We start from the raw sequence: 12,243 nt of genomic DNA, 5'->3' as shown, positions 1-12,243 counted from the left end.
GTCACCGCTCTCTTGTTGTTGGTGTTGTTACAACTCACAGCTCTCTTGCTGTTTATGTTGTCACTCGTCACCACTCTCTTGTTGTTTTCGTTGTGTTGTGCTATTTGTTTGTTTTAGCAGGAAGAAACGACATTACCGTAGATCAAACCAAAACATACAGTAGACTTCTTTTATTGGCATTTCTAAATGAAACCTGTCTACAAATGTAATAATTAAAGGAAGGTAACTCCCAGTAATTAATCTTAGAATGGTGTTGTATAGATATATAGGACGTCAGGGTCAATACATAAACATTAAAAAACGAGGCTACCGGGAAATGTAATATGGAGTCCACTGTCGGGGTTAGTTAGCGTGCTGACGTAATGGTGACTGTAAATCACTTAATACTTCATTTCGCAAACTTACCACTTCTGACATTTTCTGGAATATTGATTGAGAAATAACTTTAAATTCGCTTATGATGAATTATTAGCGTTAAAAAATCTGCGATCATCTTTATCGGTAGCCGTTGACTTGACCGCTATACAGGGGTGTTATGTTCATACAAATAATCGCGAGCTATTTGAATTTGCGATTGGCTCCTCGCGTATTGACGTGAAAACAAGTCCTACGCGGAATACAAGTGATTTACAGTATCTCGAGCATAAAAAAAATGGGTCTCTTGAATGAAGTATGTCACCTTTGCTATATATACATGTGTATGTACGTGGCCATCAATCATAAATAAATGTTTTGTTAATTTTGCTGGACAATCCTCGAAGAAACGTAAAGAGGACACCACTTTTGTTATGAGTAGAAACTGTGTTAGACACTCATCTCAGCAAATTTTTTACATTTTGAAACGTAAATGTTGTTTTAATAGTAGTCGGCGCACGTAATTCCGGCAAACTGAGCGCATGCACTTTTACTGAATTTGTTTCCCATGGGGAGGCTTGTGGCGACATACCCAGTGTCCTTTTTTATTTAATCGTTGTGATTCCCAGTTTTATTTCATTAGGCCATGTCATCTGATTTCACTGCCTGGCACGGCATAGCGTTACGAGATTCCAAATGAAGTCCGTAAAAATACATCCGCTGTCGTCTCGATTTGTAGTTTAACCTTTTGTAATCCCAGCTGAAATTAATGACAAATCCCTGTGGTAAATACCAATGTCTATTTGATGGTAATTGTGGAACGACTTCACCTTTGTTATACTGAGACATGTGGGCAAGAGGAGAATATATTATAATAATATGTACTTTACCTCACTTGATTTCTTCAGCGTGGCAGTGTCGCAACAACATATTGATGTATTCCGTAATCAAGCATCTCTAGATTCATTCTATCCACTTGTGAACTCCTGTAACGGGACTTCAAACGTGACCAAGGAGTTCTTATTATTACACCACAAGGTAAAATATAGGATATAGGATATAGGATGTCCTCATTGCTGGCTTTCACATTATTGATCCCTGGCATTCCTGACGAGAATGGGATGGTCGAAAGCTATATGGTGCCAATATACTCGTCACTCTTTGATAATTCAGGATTAAATCAATTTTCAGTTAAGTTTATTTTACGATACCGGATCTATAAAGATCCTCTTCATCGGACAGGAAATCATTACATTCAGGTGTTTAAAAATAGATAAAGGTGGTGTTTCCTGGATCAATTACTTATCTCAGATCAATTAACGAGTTCTTGATCATCCTAATGCTTATCTAGTGAATCTTTAAAATGGTTTACATTGGGTGTTAGTAGTTACAATATTCCTACTACTGGCAAGGCAATTAAGTTCGTTCCAATATTTAACCTTGAAAGTTTTGGATATATGTTAATTGGATGTCCCGTTACCCGCCTTTCTGTGATTTATCTTTACACGTCTTAATAAAATCTGTTGCATGGTTACCTTAAATACTGTTTTTTAAACACTTTAAGTTTGCCATCTCTTACTTTTTTTTAGCTTGTAGTTCTGTTTAACTTGAACTTCCTAATCGATCCGGATATGATAGATTCGGATATCCGGGTATTTTGTAGTCTTGGTAATTTGAGCTTCCTGATCAATCCGGATATTCGGATATCCGGGTATTTTATAGTTTTGGTATCCTGAGGCTCCTTAGTCGGTCCGGATATGATGGATCCGGATATATCTGGTTATCTGTATCGTGAATCACCTTTTTAGTGCCTCGATAATATCGCTATGCTTATTAAAGTATTGGATACACACAGTATTTCAATAGTACTAATGTTATGTATAAAGGCGAACAGGTGTGTTCGTCTAGTAAATCAGTGGATCGTCTAATGACTGCAACCACAGGGTCGAGGTATATATCTTTAAAGAATTGAATTAATTTCGAATTTATCGCTCCAGTTTGAAACTTTGTTCTTGTGCTCCTGTAACATACCTACATCAACGTCCCCACGTATACATCTGAAAACCTTAGTATCATCCAAGAAAAAAATATAGATGCGTCTTTTGCGTATAAGAAAGATCGTTTATATGTATCTCAAACAATGTCGGCCCTAGCACTGCTCCTTGGAGTAATCCAGATGTTATGTTTGATATATATAGATATAGATATATACCCAACCGCAACTCCTCCCAGACCTTTACTGATACTTATATAACAACTTTACAGTTATATATTTGATATTGTGGAGTTTTATATTTTTGCTACTATTTTAAACTCGATGGACGTTAGACTGGCCGGTGTATAATTTCCAGGCTCACACTCGTCGCCGCTAATCTATGTCTTTTAGCAATCATCTAGAACATTGAATTGTCGCTACCTACTTTCAATGACATACTGTAAAGTAAAAGATGCTGAAATCGATTCTGTCGTTTCCTTAAGAAAACGCGGATGTACACTATTTGTAACTAGTCATGATTAATTTTCAGTTTAATTAGCACTTTTAACACAGCTTCTCGCTTCATATTAATCAATTGCATTTGGTAAATTAACGTCTTTGACAAGAATTTACGAATTCCATTTAATTTCCATTTTAACTCCTGGTTCAGTTACAGATGTTAACTTAATAAGATATATGTGAAGGTTCCATGTGATTCGTTTAGGAGCTGAACGTCAGTTAAGGATCATTAAACGCATTTTGTAACGACCTTGGTACATTTTGTAAGTCATGGACCGGGAACACAACCCATTACCTTCCACAAAACGGCCATAATCGGGACAGTGAAGGAAGTCACGGGGAAGGAAAAGGTTAGAAAGGCGTAAGATACCCTGATTCAGTCGCCCCTTCTAACAAGATTCAATTATTACACCCTTCCTGAATAAATTTTTATTATATATTGTTTAACGTCATATAACAGGCAAGTGTGCAAGATGCATACGTGTGGTAGAAGTGCGTATTCATTTTAAGAGGCCAAGGTATGTCCGTGTTTGTCTCCATGTGATAGAGCGAATAAATTGTTCAGCTTTATAGTGCCACCTCACTGAATAACTGTTTACTGCCGAAAACATCTAACAGGACACTCTAATTAAAGTCGGAAAAGAATTACGTCATTAGTAGAGAGAATATCGATGAGATCTTTTACTTATATATGCATATTTACTAAACCCCATTCGTTCTCCAATACCTTGGACAATTGTTTGATTTAATCACACAATGACGACCAAAATAACAAAATAATTACCAGGACTTCGAACGGAAACCTAAAAATACATGCATTCATTTTACCACATTTCCCAAGTCTGTCCAGATGCCTTGCTGCATTTTATAGATTACAATAGCTTTTTAGGTAATATAATTTCATTGCAAGTGTACTTGGAACTGGAAACTGCTACCAAAATGTATACAGCATTATATTAAACTTGAAAGCAAGACTATTATTTTTCTTACGGCTAACTCATTATTTGAGATTCAAAAGAGCTATACAACACCCATATCAATTCTGATCGCTTCACGACCTCCGTTAAATATTGTAGTAACGTCATGTCATTCTGTTTTATCACGTAGCAAAATTCGGAAATATCGTCAATGAAAAGAAGCTCCATGTGGCTTGTTACGTCCCAAGACAAGGGTTGGAGCTTTAGGACGTGTTTCTAACGACGATTAATACTAACAATCGCCTGCCTGCTAACACTTTAATTAGATGTTAAGATTCCAAATTTAGACTGAAACTACATTGTTTCGAGTGATAATCTTTCTGGTGGCTTATTTTCCAAAACACTCCCCTGTTAAAACACACATCATACTTCTTGACACTGTCCCAGTTGTAATTGGCTGCTTTAACGGAATTTTAATATCATTCTTATAATTTTCTAGGGAGTCATGCCTGGTTAGTTGATGCGTTACGGAATATGCTTGCGTACGAAACCGAGAAATCTGCATTTCAGCGATGCTAGAAAATTCTATCCAACTCCTTTAGGTATTGATGAGACAATGAACTGTTCCCTAATAATAAAAGTTCACCTGCTCTCTCTGATACACTGCAAAACGCAATTGACTTGTTCTTTACAAGCGATTTCCTTCCCTCTCACAGAATTGTTTTCTCTTGCGATAGAAATATTTTCATAACACATGTTTATACACAGCCTGTTTTGTAAACTAACTCAAAGCGGAGCATCCATCGGTAAGTTTAAACATACATAAAGAATATTGTCCTTCTGGGTAAAGGAACAAAATCACAGACACAGGATCTTAAACAACCAGACCGAGATACCTCAGATTGATATGTCCAATTGATACTGTATGTAAGTTATACTTGTATCAGTAATTGTAATAATTGTAATTGTAATTGTAAAAAAAAAACATCGCTTAAGGGTGTCAGCATTGTACAAGATGTAGTAGCTTTGTCGTTTTGTGATATGTCATCGATATAAGTATGATTGCTTAGCAAAATAATGTACACGAAGAACGCTTTAAAGTTGTTAAACACATTAACATACAATGATAATATGTGTGGAATTATCGCCAACATTTCCCATTATTTGTGGAATGGTTGTTTGAAACGTGTTGAAGTTAATGGTCATAATAGTCGGTAAGGTAAATGCAAACAGTAATATTAGATATTTTATCAATAATGCAATTAGCAAAATGGTAATTTACACTAACGGATATTCATTTAAAATATACAAGAATTGTAGGTCCAAATGTACCATTTAACCTGCTAATATCCTGACCTCTTTGATCTGATGATCTTTTCAAAGTTTCTGCAATAACAATACAAATAATTAGTTTTTTTTAATAATGAGAGTAAACAAACATTCTGTCACGTGTACACCTTGAGATCGATGTAGTTAATCACAACAGCTGGTGATCGTGTCGACACTGTTCCATGTCATCCTTCACGTATGTCTACGCCAGTGATTAATCCACTAGATCACAAAAACATCAAGGAAAAATCAGACAGTTCCAGGGACACAAGACACGGCAGGTCAACATTAAAAGGAAACGGGGAGATCACGTTCATGCTTGTGAATACATAAACGCAGAGGGTCAAGAACTAAATATAGCGTGCCATACGACGTACCGGCATTTGTTCGAAAGTGATGGCTTCATCAGAATGCCCGCATACAAAAAAGGTCAATCAGATATTAATTATAATGGATTAAAATGAACTACCGTTTTACTAAAAGTCGGAACCCGTGAGCAAAGGGGAAATATGACCGCTGCATCCAACTGAATGTCACAGGAGACGAATTATTGTTGATGAATTGAGAATTAGCAGTGGGATGGATCACGTTCGGTGCTGGCTTCTCTGATGTCTTCTCTTTATGGGATATGGACATTAGAAATCCCAGCAATAATCACTTTTGATTTACGTTTCCAGTTTTTTGGGCGGACATTGTAGTATTATCTGATTTTTATCCGCCTGGAGTAACGGTGTTGGTTTTTTATGTCTACTCATCCATTATGGATCATTTAATATTGATATATGTAAAAAGTTGATCGATGATAATCTTCTTTAAGTTTTCATTTTGTCGTTGCTATGTGACGATACGATCTGATGTTCTATAGATTTGTTCCTAGTATGACATGTTATGGCGTTGCCTAGGTGAAAGGTTGGGCGTTAACCTATTTTGTGCGGAATACCATAAAGAACATTTCTGTATTTTTATTTGTTTTCTGTTAATATTTGATATAAGTTTCCTGTGTATATACCTATTTGAATAGATTACTTTGAAGACAAATACACTTATTTACCTTTGCCCCTTGCGTACAGTTAAATCTCCAACATAATGCTATTTGCGATTGTCGACTTGTCCATTTTTTATTACCTTAGCGGGTTTTTTTTTTATGACGCAATAAACTAAAATTGTATTATTCATAAGATGCAACCTTTCTCTTACCAAGAAACCCAAAAATCAATCCATAGTACACGTCGTAACCTGGGCAATTACCAGTTTTATTTTTGTTTTTGTGTTCTATATGTTTTATTTTGTGATCTATGATTAACGCCATTGATTTGAGCTTAGTATTGTTTACCGCCCTATCAACAGCTATTGTCATTTAAAGACGACCCCTGTGTGAGAGATACATGAATGTGTGTGTTTTGGGAGGCTTCGGTATATTTGTGTTTGTCTCCTTGTGAGAGCGAAACATGTTTCGATTTTATAGTGCTGTCTCACTGAAACACACTGCCAATAACTTCCAGCAGGACACTCCATCCAGCCACATTATGCTAAAAATGGGTGTGACCAGTGTTGACTGCTAAGCAAGAGTAATAGCTACCATTTTTGAAGACTTTGGTACAGTATGTATCGGCGTGATGAAAGAACCCATATTATTCTTCGCATGGGAGAACGCTTAACTTAATGCCAAAAAGTTAGAAAGTGTCAAGAGAAACCTTAGGAAGAATAAAATTGCTAGAAAGAAGATAACACATCATATTCCTTTAGTCACCTCTAAAGTCTATATCAATGAGTACAACCACAACATTCGGCGTTGTAAACATTGCATTTATTCTGTTACATAGTTGTGCTTTCCATCCTTATATCATTTTGATTATCAATATACATACATAATTTTTTTTTATTTTGATTCATTAAACTAGTATTTTTTATGTGATTTTGGGTTATTGATCTGAAGAAATTATAATTAATCACACAACTTATTATTCGATTCTCTACGGTTTAAGCTATCGCGGACTAACTCACGACTAACTCTGATCAAACGAACAAAGCACAAATGTGATCATGTCAATATAACACAAATGTGAATTCGCGGACACAGCAAAACGTGGTTACATGGACACAGCAATAACGTGATTACATGGACACAGCTAAACGTGATCACATGGACACAGCACAAACATGATCACATGGACACAGCAAAAACGTGATTACATGGACAAAGCACAAACAAGTATGTATTGTGACGATGAGTTGTGGACAAACCACAAATGTGATCACGTGGACAGAGCACAGATGTGATGACGTAAGGACAAGACTGGCATGGACATGCGTACTGTTATCTGATAGACGGTGATAACCATCTGCATTTTAATTTCTTGATTAATATCTGGAAGCACAAACTTAAAAATACAATATCGACCATGATTAAAATGTGTAAGCTCTTGAGGTGTCATATATTTTCACTGCATTGTCCTCCACGGCAAGTATTTAATAGGCGGAACTCGGTCAATGTCGCAAGCTCATCCCCTTTAGTCTCCAGGGAGAGTTTTCTGCAAATTTATGGAAACAGTATTGCATTAATATCTTCCGGGTGACGTTCATTTGCCGAGTCAGGGCGACTGTAATCGACAATGCAAATGTACAATAACACATTCTTTACAACTCCCATATGAATTGCAGTATCCAAAAGGTTAACATTGGAACTTTACCGTCACTGTAAAACTTAATTAAAACAGCATGTTTTCTTAATTTGAATAAAAAAAACCCCGCTAGAACAGCAATTGTTTTTGTCGGCATTGATTTACCTCCAAGCTGATGACAGGAATTATTTGTGAACAATAAGTAATAAACCACTATGATATATTAGAAATACATCGGCATTTTGATAACCATGTAATGGCATTCGACTTGTTATTGGTCGTGTATTCTTACTAATGCCTCTTTCGGAAACCACTTCAGGTAACATTAGCATTTACATCATTTAACTCGCATAGCTATTTTGGTAGATTATCTCTAATATACATGTTAATATGATGATGATCTCCGATATATACATATGTATATAGACTGATGATCTCTGATATACATGTACACTTAAGCATTGAACTGTTACCAAATGGTAGTATACAGTCGATATGAGGCAAATGCAACACAGAATGTAAATATACGATGATGATCTATGATATACATGGACACAGGATGGTAATCTCTGATATATCATATTATGTCATGTTGACGCTATGACATATTATGCCTTTTTATGTTGGCCCTAAAACATATTATGTCAATGCTTGTTGACGCTATAACATATTATGTCAATGTTTGGTGACGCTATAACATATTATGTCAATGTTTGTTGACGCTATAACATATTATGTCAATGTTTGGTGACGCTATAACATACTATGTTAATGTTTGTTGACGCCAAAACATAGTATGTCTTTGTGTTGTGACACTAGGGTATATGTCATTGTTTTGTGACACTAGAGCATATGTCATTGTGTTGTGACACTAGAGTATATGTCATTGTGTTATGACACTATTACATATGGCATTGTGTTGTAACACTAGAGTGTATGTCATTGTGTTGTGACACTAGATTAAATGTCATTGTGTTGTAACACTAGATTACATGTCATTGTGTTATGACACTATTATATAATATGGCATTGTGTTGTAACACTAGAGTGTCTGTCATTGTGTTGTGACACTAGAACATATGTCATTGTGTTGTGACACTAGAGCATATGTCATTGTGTTGTGACACTAGAGTATATGTCATTGTGTTATGACACTAGAGTATATGTCATTGTGTTATGACACTAGAGTATATGTCATTGTGTTATGACACTAGAGCATATGTCATTGTGTTGTGACACTAGAGTATATGTCATTGTGTTCTAACACTAGAGTATATGTCATTGTGTTGTGACACTAGAGCATATGTCATTGTATTGTGGCACTAGAGAATATGTCATTGTAGTGTGACACTAGAGTATATGTCATTGTGTTGTGCCACTAGAGTATATGTCATTGTGTTATGACACTAGAACATATGTCATCGTGTTGTGACACTAGAGTATATGTCATTGTAGTGTGACACTAGAACATATGTCATTGTGTTATGACACTAGAGTATATGTCATTGTGTTGTAACACTAGATCATATGTCATTGTGTTGTAACACTAGAGCATATGTCATTGTGTTGTGACACTAGAACATATGCCATTGTATTGTGACACTTGAGCATATGTCATTGTGTTATGACACTAGAGTATATGTCATTGTGTTATGACACTAGAGTATATGTCATTGTGTTATGACACTAGAGCATATGTCATTGTATTGTGACACTAGAGTATATATCATTGTGTTGTGACACTAGAGTATACTATGTCATGTTGACGCTAGTTTTCTTGTGTTGTACATTGTTCTCGTGCATTATAAGTGTTGGCATATATTTCCATTGAGTATTGACATTATGTTAACCAGCTGCTATATTGATATGGTTTGTCGTGTAGTCATAAACTACGTCATATCTCAACCATTGTTTTATTTAGCTCTATATATAAGCATGTGTGTTTTATCTCTGTTATGTGTATAATTATATATACACTGTTAATCTGTAGACGTTAATTGCTATATATATATTTTTTTTTTCACGTCTGAAATATTTTCTTTCAGGTCAAAATATCTTTTTTCAAAGACAATGATGAAAAGCGTTTTATCGTGTTTGATGGATCCGGAAAAGACAAGACGAATTGGATGAACTGTGATAACGTTTTATACTCGTCCTACAGTGATTTGACTTCAGCGAAGCCTGAAACATGTGAGATTGGGTAAGTCTCTCCATCATATATTCTATAAGTAGAATGTACCATAAATCAAGCATCATGCTATTATATTGATATAATCTGGTCTGATACATTTATCCTGGATATTATAGGAATACATGTACTGGACAGTTTGTCATTCAAAATCACCTACTGAGTGGTTACACTCTCGGTTCATTGTTGATTCCGTCCCTGGTTTCACACCTGAGCTCCACACCTGGTTCGACACCTTGGTCTATACCTGGTTCAAAACCTGGTTTAATATTTGTTTCCACATCTTGTTCCATCCATTGTTCCAAATATGATTTCACACCTGAGTTCCATACCTAAGTTCCACATCTAGTGACACATCGATTCCCTATCTGATTCAATACCTGGTTCCACACCTGAGTTCGACACCTCGTTCCATCCATTGCCGGACACCTGGTTCCACGACTTGTTCTACACCTAGTGCCACACCCGATAAGGCGTCGTTTAAGCTACACCCATGTCTCACTGCTATGTTGATGTTTGTCTTTTTGAAAGCCATTTCTTTTTTATACGCCCGTCGAAAGACGGGACGTATTATGTTATCATGTTGGCGGGCGGGCGGGCGGGTGGGCGGGTTGGTGGGCACATATGGTGTCCGGACCATAACTCCAATACTGCTCGACCCAGGCTCTCCATACTTGACACAAATATACATCTTGATGAGCCGGAGTGTCGCATACCAAAATCATGCCCCTTACCCCCGTATTTGCGGAGTTATTCCCCTTTGATGATTTTACTTGTCCGGACCATAACTCCACTACTACTCGACCCAGACTCTCCATACTTGACACAAATATACATCTTGATGAGCCGGAGTGTCGCATACCAAATTTGTGCCCCTTACCCCCTTATTTGTAGAGTTATTCTCCTTTGATGATTTTACTTTGGGCACATATGGTGTCCGGGCCATATCTCCAGTACTACTCGACCCAGGCTCTCCATACTTGACACAAATATACTTATTGATGGGCAGGAGTGTCGCATACCAAAAGTATGCCCCTTACCTCTGTATTTGTGGAGTTATTTCCCTTTGATGATTTTACTTGTCCGGACCATAACTCCAAAACTACTCAACCCAGGCTCTCTCCATGCTTGACACAAATATACATCCTGATGAGCCGGAGTGTCGCATACCAAAATCATGCCCCTTACTCTCGTATTTGCGGAGTTATTCCCCTTTTATGATTTTACTTGTCCGGACCATAACTCCAATACTACCCGACCCAGGCTCTCCATACTTGACACAAATATACATCTTGATGAGCCGGAGTGTCGCATACCAAAATAATGCCACTTACCCCCTTACTTGTGGAGTTATTTCCCTTTGATGATTTTACTTTGGGCACATATGGTGTTGAGCTCTCCATACTTAACACAAATATACATCTAGATGAGCCAGAGTGTCACATACCAAAATTATGCCCCTTACCCCCTTATTAGCGGAGTTACTGCCCTTTGATTATTTTACTTATCCGCACCATAACTTCAATACTACCCGACCCAGGCTCTGTATATTCTGTATATAAACATGTGAACTAATTTTTGTGTTGTTTTATCTAAACCAAGGTTTCCCATATTTGTAACATATATACATCTCATCATTTAAAGTTGCCCTTCGGTTTAAACTACACACCATTCTGTGTATCAATATCTCCTTCCAACTTTCCAACAATGATACTTCATTTTAAAGCATTACAACCTGTGAAACTACCCCCTTCCAAGTGTCAAATATTGCGGCGGGCGTATGTTGTGGCCCTCCAACGGGCCCTTGTTATCCTTGTTAAAGTATTTTGTAATTTGATTTAAAACAAAGAATGGTTATGCCTTTTTTGCGTTATAATGTGACCGTGTATGGTGTCATGCTGACGGCCTTTGGCAATGTACTTCAGCGAGGTAGCAATAAGAAGGCGGCATCAGTTCCGTGCAATTACAAGGAAGCAAACCTAATCAAATGTTTTCTGTTAAAAGTTTTATTTTCTTTTTTTTTATTGACCAGTTGATTTCACTTGCCACGTATTTTAAATTCCGTCATTATCTGTTATTATACATTATCGGGGTTTATTACATGGGATGGTTTCTGTTCTATTTACGTGTGCGAATTCTATAATATATGCCATAAACTCTACAAAATATTGATATGCAGTGTATCCAAGCAGGCATGCGAACTTTTAAAATATCAGTATACAGGGTGTCCAAGCACGCGTGAGAACTCTATATTATATTAGTATGCACTATACAGGGTGTCCAAACAGGCGTGTGAACTATATAATATATCGATATACTGGGTGTCCAAGCACGCGTGAG

The 12,243-nt window shown here is 36.7% G+C and overlaps 1 protein-coding gene across 1 annotated transcript in view; it reads left to right on the top strand.

The window, feature by feature from the left end:
* The window catches only part of LOC117342268, a 191,127-nt gene that overhangs the window by 110,566 nt on the left and 68,318 nt on the right, over window positions 1–12,243 (top strand). Inside the window, exon 4 of the mRNA XM_033904357.1 lies at window positions 9,761–9,915. Coding sequence (XP_033760248.1) covers window positions 9,761–9,915 — 155 coding nt within the window. The remainder of the gene's footprint in view (window positions 1–9,760; window positions 9,916–12,243) is intronic.

This window comes from Pecten maximus, chromosome 14, assembly GCF_902652985.1.
Source record: "Pecten maximus chromosome 14, xPecMax1.1, whole genome shotgun sequence".
Classification (NCBI taxonomy): Eukaryota; Metazoa; Mollusca; class Bivalvia; order Pectinida; family Pectinidae; genus Pecten; species Pecten maximus.
Note: the sequence above shows the minus strand (reverse complement) of the source record. Positions and strands in the feature narration are given on the sequence as shown.